Genomic DNA, 11,785 nt, shown 5'->3' on the forward strand with positions numbered 1-11,785 from the left:
ATCTGCAACAGATCACTGAGTTGACCCATATAACTGAACTAAAAATAGAGGAAATAATTGTATTACTGGTAATAACCAAATTATGCAATAGCCTGGAGAGGCAAATTTCATTATTCAAACCATACAGTATATTCACATAGGATGACAGGAAGACAAGAGAAATTCACCTTTCCTCTTTCTCTCCCTCACTAGAGCATTTCACAAAAAGGAATGGAATACTGGTCATTGCTTAAGACAGGATAGCAGACTTGACTTACCAAAATGCTTCCCACTAACAAATCCTAAATCCAAAAGAGTCTTTAAGATATGCTAAAATTACAGTCTAGAATAATGAAGAGACCACCTACAGTCATACCTCTAGCTGGAAAACTTAATTGCTTTAGGGYTGCTGCATTTATACAGTAGCCAATCTGCGACTTCTGTGAAATGTCTCCCAGACAGGAATTCCAGTCTTCCACACTATAAACTGGGCAGTCTTGTAGGCTAGTGACAAGATCTCCCACGAAAAGACCTCTTGGTCCATTGGCAGGAGAATCCTGAGAAGAAAAAGTGATGTTAGTCATGTTGTTATTGTTAAAACTACAAAGATTAGTTTACAGTTCTGCTGTAATATTTAGGTTGAGAAACTATTTTTGCAGAAACAGAAAATCTCAGGCTTTAATAGAAGTGATTATTTTAACTTAAGACAGAGCATTACAAAAACAACATTCTCCATGAAGAATAGCTTATTTAGTTAAAAAAAAAAAAAAAAAGGCCAAGTCTCCAAGTGATCAAGGGGACCTCTTCAAATTTGAGCAATTATTTTCATACAAGTTAATGTTGTGTTTTTTCCTATCATTTTAAGTTCAAGAAGCTTAAATTAATACACTAATCTTCCAGCAAAGCAGGGTATACCTGTACTTCTGTAGGTATAAAGCACAACAAATGTCATTCTCCTCCTGAGGTATATCAGTTCATTTTTTTATCCAAGGAGGACTGAATCCTTCCAGCTCTGTTCTTCAACCATGCTGTATTTGATTACGTCACAAAAAATCAGTCCTTTCCAGAAACTCAGCATTCTACCCTTTCTCTGCTTCCAGCTTCTACTGACCAAATAAGCATGGAAATCAGCTCAAAATAATCTCTAATATTAAAAACAGATAGCAATAACTAGAGCGATGATATAGTTTCAGGCAGATTTGTTTGGTTCCAGTATTAAAAAAAAAGTTTAAAATAAACAGAAATAAGCCTGCAAATTCATCTCAAATGGCTGAACAGTTTTACAGTATGCTGAATAGCTGTAATTAATCATACCATGTTTATTTATTTACTAATATTAAAAAATCATTAGACAGAGAGGCAAACTTTAAGCAGACAAAAAGCACAATGTATTGGATTTTGCAGAGTGCTGCAAAGACCAAATTTGCTTCTGATAATAAGAGACACTGGTACATTTCTGGTCACAAAGCATATAATATGAAACCATTCAAGATCTTTTCCTACCTCTGTGACTTCCGTGATAAGTGCCCCAACACCCGTGTAATAGAAAGGAAAAAGAACGGCTGGTAGCAGAAACAAAACAATAAGACTTGCAACACCAAGAACAAAGTTATGCCACACTCCTAAAAAAAAGAATACAAAAGATTTCTAAATAAACACTAATAGTAATAACAAAAAGGCATTTTTGAAATGCAAGATATTACAGTTACCTTTTAATTAATTTTCCTGAAATAATTACTGTAAGAATGGCTGAAAATTTATGAATACAGGCATGAAAGAAGAACATGTGTATTACTTTACAAACTTGAGCAAACTTTTTGATTTCACTTGTAGGGTAGGTAGCTTTAGAGAATCCTCCAAACCCCTGAGAATTATACTATTGGTAAATACAGGAAAGTGGTAGGTCCACTTTTAAGGCGTCATTCTATCATACTGATTTTTCATCACATAACATTACTTGTATGAGTACGAACTGGGCAGAGTATCCATATGCAAAACACTGGTATTCTGAATCTACTACTAAATTAGAGTTTCTATCCAAACAGTTGTCATACATTACAAATATTAAAAAAAAAAAAACAGTGGAAAGAAATGTATAATTTGTCACCTTCTACCACAATAAAATGCTGAATTTAAGAATCTTTAATAAATGGACTTAAATACGAATATGAAACACTATATGCTCTCAGCCAGCAAGATGTACTAAATTTAGTTGCAACTGAGTATTTTTCATGGTTATCTACATCGGATCAATCCTTTTAAAATGAGAATAATTACGTGTATGTGTGCCAAACAAGATTAGAAAAAGAGCTTCTTTTACAATCATGATTAAAATATGGGCCTATAAACCACATCAAGAAACTATGTTGTGCAATTAGCTTTTCCTAACCCATTATTTTTGGCAACATGTTTACAACTCTAATCTTTGTAGAAGGCTGTTCTCCATAGGATGAAAACAACCTCTCATAAGACATACTTGGCTTCCTTCAACATCCCATCTTATACAAATTTTCTCATTCCATTTGTGCTCTTGGACAAACATTTTGTATGATCAATGTAGGAAAACTTTCCAATATTGAAGACTCCTTATTTCCATCTTACAGTGCTTCACCTTGTTAAGAAGGATTTGATTCAATTCTATATTTACAGTAGAATTACTAGACAATATAAAGTAAATATATTTAAAAATATTTTAAACCTATTTTTCTTGCACTGTATATAAGCTAACTACCATAATATATGACAGACTTCTTTCTCCTAGCTGTCCCCACATGTCACCAGGTCTTATAAAAATATTTTTCTTCTTCTACAAGGTTTCTAATGCTGCAGAAATGAGAAACATTTTTGGAGTATTCTAATTAAGGATTTGTTGCCATTTCCACTCACAGCTGTTTTTTAAAGTAATATCTCTTTCTGCAAGTTTTTAAGTGTATCGCATTGAAAGACAATCAGATAAATATAGCATTTCAGCATTAAAGTCTTTTCTTTTCTCTCTCTCTCTTACACATACACACAAAAGCACAACAAAAACTGAAGTATTAAGTAAATATTTTAACTTCATTTTAAAAATCTTTTTAACTTAAAAATAAACTTTATTTTTTTCCCAGCTTAACAAAGGATAAAAATCTAAGATAGAACTAAAATTACTTTGTAACAGTGTGGCTATTAGAGAAAGTAAACTGCATAAAAACTGGGGGGGGGAAAAAAAGGAAAGTTGATGGAACTGCTGGAGGATGACAAGGAGTACTTTCAAACAGCTGGAAAACATGGGCCTTAATACTATAATCTTTACAGTTCGCTGTGTGGAATACGGCAGAGAAATTTAAAACAGAAAGGCATGAAATCCATCCCAGGTGATCCACAGGAAAAAAAAAAGCCTGTAATTGAGAGTATCTGTAGAGACACACTATTCAGTATACCATCAATTTCATTTTAGTAAAACAGTCTCATACTTGGATACCCCATTCTTTATATTTAAAATGGCACACTTCACACAGCCCTTGCAACACCTTACAATAACATCTTCAAAATCTTTAACTCCCTTTTCTGTTAAAAAGGGTCTCCAAAAATAATACAAAAATTTGAACTAATTTTAAATAAGTGCTAGAGAGGAGCACCTTTTCTCTATTAAGCATGAAATTAGTGCTAAAAATATCACTGGTCTTAGAAGAATGCTCATTCACTATTCCTGAACTCATGATGCCATCTGCTGTACAACACATATACTCTTTAATCTCCAGAGTATAGGTGGACTACAGAAGGACAATTCAGTGTAGTTCTCTACTTACTTAGCTACTATACAAAAATCTGAAAGCATGTTCCTATAAATTCAGAGAAACAAATTTAGATCTTCAGAACACTGAGAATAGGTTCATTCAATTGTTCCGATAATTAATAAAAAATGAGTAAAGTTTACTGAACATCACACTATCATCATCAAACAGCCTAGTTTTAAAACATACATACCGTTAGCTGTATTAAACTGCAGATATTTGTTATGCCTAACTCTGCAATGTGTCTCAGTTACTACTTTGTATCCCCCTATTTCAGGTTTCCTAAGAATTATTATAGGCATTTTCTTGTCATTACAAATATGCAAGCAATTATTTTCTATTACAGCTTACAGTCTTATTTTTCTACATAATTGCAGAAATACATGTAAGCAGCCCATTTGGAAAATTAATGTCTTCTCTTCCAGATCTGTTCCTGCTAGCTGGAAATGGAAATTGCTTAACTTGAGAAACAGGGCTTCATAAAAGTTAGTCTATTTCAGTGAATGATTTTAGCTTATTAAGGTATTTGGAATATGAATTATCTTTATTTACTTAGCATTTATTATCATTTACCTGATTTACAAAAGCTTGAAAATATGCTTTGCTAAATGCTTCTGTATCCCCTACCTAAAACCCCCTTTGTAGTATTTTACAGTTACAATATTCAGCAAAGAATGTTAGTATGTAAGCAATGCAACAGGCAGGCTGCTGTCCTATTTTCCTCTGCAGTAGAAACCCATCGGTATCAAGAACTAAACCAAAATGCTAACTTTCCTATCTTTATTTCAATAGGTTAGGAACCACTTCTGTCTCCAGAAATCAATCACATAAGCAGTTCAGGAAGCATAGCAAAATCTGAGTCTAACTTTCCATAGCAGCAGCAGAAGGGCTCTACTTCCCAGTAGCCAGGGTTTTCTCTTCAGTAAAAAAAAGCATCAAATCAAAACCATTTGGAGGTTATTTGGAACCATAAGCTGTGATCCTCTTTAGATGTTGGTGTTTTAGCCTTTATCTCCCCCTGACAGCAACATCAAAACACAGTGACCTATATAATAATATAACTTACACTTTCTTGAAACTATTATTGAAAATCACGCAACAGATTGCACCTATTGCAGAAACTGGAAGTGAATTGCTCAAGATAATTCCCGTGTGAAAGCTAGTCATCATACCACCAGTCTTTTGGCTGAGTATTTTCCAGCCTGTGTGCTCCAAGATTTTACTAATTAGGACATATAATATGGAAAACACACAGAAGAAATTCTGCACCAGGGCAGGCATAAGAGCATATTCTAATGGAAGAGGAAGGTCAGAACCACATTCCTTCTCCAACCACACAGCTGAAACTTCCTATGCACAACTATTCGGAATCAGATCTAGGATATAGCAACATTTTTCACGAAAGGAAATTGGTACTCATTCAAGCTCCTAGAAACTGAAGTCTCTTCCCCAGAAAACAGCACAATATGGACAGTAGTGATCAAACGATTTTCTGACATCACTGGCAGGACAGTTTAGGTCCAGAACAGAAGATCACTTTAAGTAAAGAGAAACTTTTATGCTGCTTCATTTAAAACTTTCAATCCTCTATCAAGGATTTGCAGATGATGCCCATTTTAGAGGTGTTATTTTGTATGCACAAATTTGTCCAGAAGAAAATGAAGTCAGATACGCAGATGACATTCTCACGTCAACAAATACATATAAAATTAATAACTGTGCTAAGTGAAGATTTAATAAAAGAGCACAAACTATTACCTGCACAAAATATTCTTAATTGCTGGACTGGAGATATAAGTTGCAAGTGAGTAGTGAAGAGGTCAACAAATGCTCCAGGATAGACAATGAAGATAAAAATCCCAAATCCATTAAATCGTACTTGTTCTCTTAAAAACAAACAAACAAACAAACAAAAACAAGAAAAGAAGTGGTGTTACTGCAAACAAACAACTGAAAAAAAATGAGTGATTCTGCTTAATACATACATTTTTGACTACTGAAATAACTACAATTATAATTATGTAACTAACTTATCTTTTCATAATACAAAGGATTAAAAGATAATTAAACTAAAGGATGCTTTCTGCAGTAATTGTCACTTTTAAGCAACATATATTTGCAAGACTGGTAAAAAAAAAAAAGGATGACTTCAATTTATTTTCTGGTTCCTGGTAAGAATTACACACAATATCCTACCTACCTTCAAGTTACAGTTCAGTATTTTGGGATTTTCTTTTAAAGTAAAAAATGGCAGTATTTAGGACTCAATTTCAAACTAATCTCTCAAAAATTATCTGGAGAAAGTAACAGCTTTTCTTTTCAAGAAACACCTATACATTGCCTGGATTTATCATTCCTCTCTTTGTCCTTAAGGAAATTTAGAGTAATTTATAAACTAACAAAAATGAGGGGAAATGTCATTAAAAAAAAAAGAAAAGAAAAGAAAAATTCAATAGGGTTGAAGAACAAATGATATTTAAAGATATTAGTAGCTGACATTGTCATACAGATAGGATATATATCATTTTCAGAGTTCTTATAAGTGCTTTTAAATGGCACTTTTTAAAATAACTACATAAAGGTTTTATGAAGCTAGAAATTTCATAAGAGACCTTTAGAGGCATAATAATCATACTCTAAGTTGATTGTTGCAAACTAGGCATGGATCAGCTAATCTCATATCTTTTTTGTGACAGTATACTGGGCATAGCATTTTATTTATTCACTTTTCATATAAACCTAGCTGCAAGAATGAAGTGCATATACAGTAAAAAAAAGACATAATATTATATGAAATTAATCAGAATGAAACAGTACATTCATTCCCTGCAGTTAACTCATCAGATCTACCCATACTACAAGTTAATAAAAGGCATTCTAATGCTTGTATAGGATTTCATAATTTGTGTAGGAGGTACAGACAGAAGGAGAAAAACGCTTTGTAGCCTGCTCCTTAAACAGATTGCTATCTATCAAAAAATGGATCTAGAACATTACAGAATTAATGTTCTAAACAGATATCCCCCTTGCCATAAGCCAGCCCATGGTTAAAGCAATTGCTGATTTCAAATGCTGCAGCTCTATAAAGTGACAGATGCCTTTCTGGCATAAGCCTTGGCTCAAATATTTTAAGCTTTTGTAGTTTACAGCCAACACTATCTTAAACTGCACTTGGAAAAAGCATGTTGCAGATTTCAGGGAGTCAAAGTGATTTGCCAGAATAATGAAATTCTTCCACAGAAGCTACTTAGTACAGCCTAAACTCTGAGGACTGACTGCAAGAGGAGTGTAGACCCAATCTGAWTGAGGAGAGGAAAAAAAACTGTCAAGGAGAAAGCAGCAGCAGCAGCAATGTAAGTAGGAAAAATCTTAATTCTTCTAAACATACATCTTAACTGATGACAATTTTACATTATTTCCCTTAAAATAACTGGCAATCAATTTTCTACAAAAACACAACCTGAATGTGAATATTTGCCCAGATAATATGGGCCTTTGCCCCATATCATGAGTGAAAATAATTATGCATTACACCACTAAGATGTGAAAATTATTAATTCTGGTTAAGAGCTGTATTGTTATTCTCAGCATCTCTGCAGTTAGCCAGCAGCACATGAAGGCAATTGTAAAGGGGAGAGGAAGAAATAAAATTTTGTTGGCTTTTCCTGTGGTGGGATGATCAAGAGTAAGGGTTTCATTCTCCACAGAAAAATCGCAGCGAATACGAGAGAAAACAAGCTGAAAGACATAGASTGATCAAACACATTCTGGTCCCAAACTCCTCCTTTAATTGAGAATTTCTACGGTTATAAAAAAGATAGTCACTAGTTAAGATACAGTCATGACTTCCTACGCTCAAGAAAATATACAGAAACAGCTTAGGGCTTTGTGTCCTTGGGACAAATAATGCCTACAATGTCCAGGAAAAATGCGGAGGACACCTGAATATCAAGTTCACATCCCAGTAACTACCACTTAACCCTCTTATGCTAGAGTGTCATTTAACAGTAATGACTAATCATAGCAAATAAATTTTTTGTGAAGTAATCATCACAGTTAAGTGACATGAAAAATTTCATCTGTGACCAAAATTAACATACCACTGATATTAACAGGGATAAATCACATTTGATGGAGTTACTGCTTCAGTCTGTTCGTATACTACTTTACAAGCTATGTTTAAAAAATTAATTTAAAATCTATTACAAAGCACCATTGTGCAATAGTGCACAGGTTCTCTGCAAATGCTACAGCTACAGAAATGCAACTCCTATGTGAAAATAAGATAGCTTAAAAGAAGTATAATTGTAAATCTGATGCAATGTAGTTTATTTACAAAGCAAAAGTCATTTCTCATGATCTGTACAACAGGCACTGTGCATTAAAACTCTATCCTCAATTGTACATCCTTCTAAACTTAGTCTAAGGAAGCTATGAAATGCTATTAGAAACAGAATAAACGTATTCTCCAGATAAACTGACGAAATGCTAACAACATTCGCCTGTAATTAAACACTCTGGAATATTAGGTTTTGTTGACACACAGTAAGCGAAAAATAATTTGTATTACCGAATAGCTGCCACCCCATGGCCGACTTCATGTATCACACCACTGATGAGGATTGCAGAGAAGAAATAGGTCATCTGGCTGACAGGCAAATTTACACCAGGCACCTGTTTGTGTAGGCATGACAACAAAACAAAACACACTAGGAAACCAAGAGGTACAAAGACAAATCCTGCTGCCTCTAAACTGTCATTCTCACACAGCTTCTTCAGACAAGCAACAGAACAGGGGCCATTCTCACACAGCACTATCAGATTTTGCCTCTTCCCTCAACTTATTCAGTATATTTTAAAATATACTCAATAAATAATCTTTTATTGAAGGCTGAAAAGCTCTACAGGCCAAAAGCCCTCTCCCTTCCTTACTCAGTCCCCACAACCATGACAGAATGTGTCCTACTCTATATTAAGCTCCATAAGTTCGTAAGAATGTACACAGACTTCAACTCAAATGAGACAGAATGACAACTGTAAGCATTAGTTTACAATTCCTGCAGCTAGCCATGTAGCTATAGAGATCCACCCTCCAATAAAAGCTGCATTGCACTTAAAACATTGTGAACCCTAACAGTTCAAAAGGGCTACAACTGGAGTTGTCAGGGTCTCCCTTCTCTTTCCCTATCCTAAATCATGAGACTACCCCAAATTAAAAGATAAAAAAAAGAYTATTTTTCATGTTTTGAGTGTCTACATATGACAATTTAAGACAAAAAAAAATCATTTGAAATGCAGATACAGTTTTAATTTACGTAAGACATAATATGGAGGCCCCTCACATTTCTGCCATCTCTGTGGATTCCCACTGATCCCCAGCTCCGTCACTGCACTACTGATAAGTCATCATCTCCTGCCAGGTAGGATTCAAAGCAGTCACAAGTGAGAAAATGAGAAACCATCCCTTCTTTCCACCTGAGAGAGGGAGCTGCTCTTGCTCAGCTGCTATTGCTGTAGTAGGAAGGTAAGGCCATTGCTTCTGCTGACTCAGGGAAAGCTCTCCTGCCTGCTCCAGAGCTCTTCCTCCTCGAGGCAAAGAGCACTCCACTGTTACCATTGCTGTGAACATGATGTGAATTGTGGCAGAAAGGAGATGCTATGCGCAAAAATTCTTGAGCTGCCTATAAGGCTCTCTAAAGCTGACCTCAGGTGACGCACAAAGGCTGCAGTTCCAGACCACTATTCTTCTGGCAGCAGATCCAAGTGAGCAGATCCCATTTCACCCTACCTTCATTCAATCCCACCCATTCCTCAGTTACATGGATTCAACTATCCATGTGGCAGAACTCTAAAGCAGCTTGGTGAGGCAATCTAGTTAAAGGAAATCCTCCAGAAGACTGTTTTCATTAGCGTTGAACTGAATCATTTCACAAATCCTATTCAGAGTGTGACCACAACCAAGATACTTATCTTAACTGGCATAACTATTGTACCTCACTGTATGAAGTTAGTTGTTCTTCATTTGTTAAGCATCTTTTGCTGGTATTACTACAGCATCAGCTGGTGGCACTAATGGATCAGTTAACTGCCATTCTTAGTGACCCTCTGTTCTGGGTATATAAGAGGACAGACAGTAATAGCAAAAACTGCTATCTTAATTTTACCATGACAATATAATGTTAGAAYACAGCACTGAATGCTTTCAGACTTTACATCAAAGAAGCTAGTTTAAGATTCACCTAAAAAGGAAGCTAACTCTCATGATTGGTCCTGAAATTAAGAATGGTATTTTGTTAATAAACATTGTTATTTTATATTTTATGGTCTTTTGGAAATACCTTTAGTAAAAGAAGATCCTTTGTTAATAACTGATCTGTCTCTTTCCCACTTTTGTCAATAAGCAACCAACACAAGAGGGGGCAGATAAACAACTCAGTGACCTACAGATAGGTATTTTAAATAAAGTACATGACTGAACAAAAGAGGAAGGCTACAACAACCTTGATCAATATAACATAAGCAGAACTGTTGCTCCTCACCTCTAAAGCCAAAGGCTAAAGGGTAATGAAATTTAGGCCAAAGGCTAAAGCAGAGTTAAAAAAAAAAAAAAAAAAAGTTTTGCATCTTTAACGTAACTCTCTCTCCCCCAGGCAGTCAGATAATGATGAAATGCATGAGTAACAAATGAGAAGGCTCTCCTCACTTGTTCTTTATGTCTTTGCAACCACATCTGGGTCACTTTCTTATGTTAATTTATGCTAGTACCTTCCCCTCACAAAGAATACTGAAACTCTTCAAAGGCAGAATGATACAATTGTGACCATTCGAAAATGAAAGATTGAGGTAGGAAAGAAAGAGAACCACAAGCCAACTTAGGAAAAGTAACCATATCCCTATACATAGCACTACATTATCCCTATACATTATATCCTCTTCAATACCAATCTGGCCTTTCTTTGAATGCAGTGATGCTGCTGGCAGTCACTGAGGAATCCACTCTGCACTGAAATTGTAGATATCAACCTAGATGTCTGCTTTCATAATTTCAATTCAAATCAGATGGCTTCCCAAAGGGTCAGCTTTAGTTTTCTCCCCTGCTTATTTATGTTATTTTCTCAGAAGAGCAGTGTATGGCAAATGAACACTTCACTGTGGAGTCTCAAAAGGGGATAAATCCGTATAATGATCTCAAAAATGAAGACGTAAGAGAGCTTTTCTTACTCCAAAATGAAATAGACACCCATGCTTAGGAAAGACCCTGCTGGCCTGAACATGAGAAATTTTCAGTCTCATGTCGAACTTGTGCTCTATTGGACATACAACCAAGACTGCCTATTCACCCCTCTCTGCTTCTGGAAATAATTCAGGAGCAGTCTGTGGGCCAGGTGACTGTACTGGCAGTACCAGCAGTTCCCTCCCAGGTCTCATTGTCTGCTTTTGCCAACACTACTGCATTTACTGTAGTCACTCTGCATGTGTGAAACAAATCCAAACTATTTGAAATGCCCTGGATTTATAGCACTTGCTAACCATCAGGCTTCCTGTGCTTGTGCAACATCTAAGTCTAGCTGCACACAGTAAATTTAGCACTTCCAGGAAGGCCTATCACCTAACAGAGGAGGGGCAGTACATAACCCTCAACTTCTGTCACCAGACTAGCTAAGTACCTTATTAGAGTAAAATTATTGGACACCACTGCTCTAAGCTACACAGTAGAAGGCAAAGCAATCTCAGAGGACTTTCTGTGTTCTGGAAAATGACCATACATTCTGTTCAGACAGCATTCTTGAATAAATGAGGTTAGCTAAGAATCCTTGCAAGTTAAAACTCTTTTAAGGGTAATCTTAAATCCTTTGTACTGCCTTAGGTATTTTGATGCAAGAGATAAAAAAGACAATATTTGCAATCTCTCCATTCGGTAGAACACATTCCTTCCTAAAACCACACAATATATTGTCCAGCATCAGAAATCCATGAGGCAATTCAATAAACTGTTACAGGCATACCTCGCTTTATTGCACTTCGCAGATATT

At 35.5% G+C, this 11,785-nt stretch overlaps 1 protein-coding gene across 11 annotated transcripts in view; it reads right to left on the reverse strand.

Annotated features, from left to right (window-relative positions):
- Positions 1–11,785, reverse strand: part of MBTPS2 (membrane bound transcription factor peptidase, site 2) — a 44,974-nt gene that overhangs the window by 22,798 nt on the left and 10,391 nt on the right. For all 11 annotated transcript variants that reach the window (XR_003253009.1, XR_003253008.1, XR_003253007.1 and 8 more), the window contains 4 exons: positions 8,323–8,426; positions 5,511–5,638; positions 1,483–1,601; positions 356–536 (listed from right to left, as the gene is read on the reverse strand). Coding sequence is in view for 7 of the 11 variants with exons in the window: in XM_026062848.1 (XP_025918633.1) it covers positions 356–536; positions 1,483–1,601; positions 5,511–5,638; positions 8,323–8,426 (532 nt within the window). In the remaining 4 variants the exon portion in view is untranslated. The remainder of the gene's footprint in view (positions 1–355; positions 537–1,482; positions 1,602–5,510; positions 5,639–8,322; positions 8,427–11,785) is intronic.

Source organism: Apteryx rowi, unplaced genomic scaffold (assembly GCF_003343035.1).
Source record: "Apteryx rowi isolate R43461 unplaced genomic scaffold, aptRow1 scaffold_194, whole genome shotgun sequence".
Classification (NCBI taxonomy): Eukaryota; Metazoa; Chordata; class Aves; order Apterygiformes; family Apterygidae; genus Apteryx; species Apteryx rowi.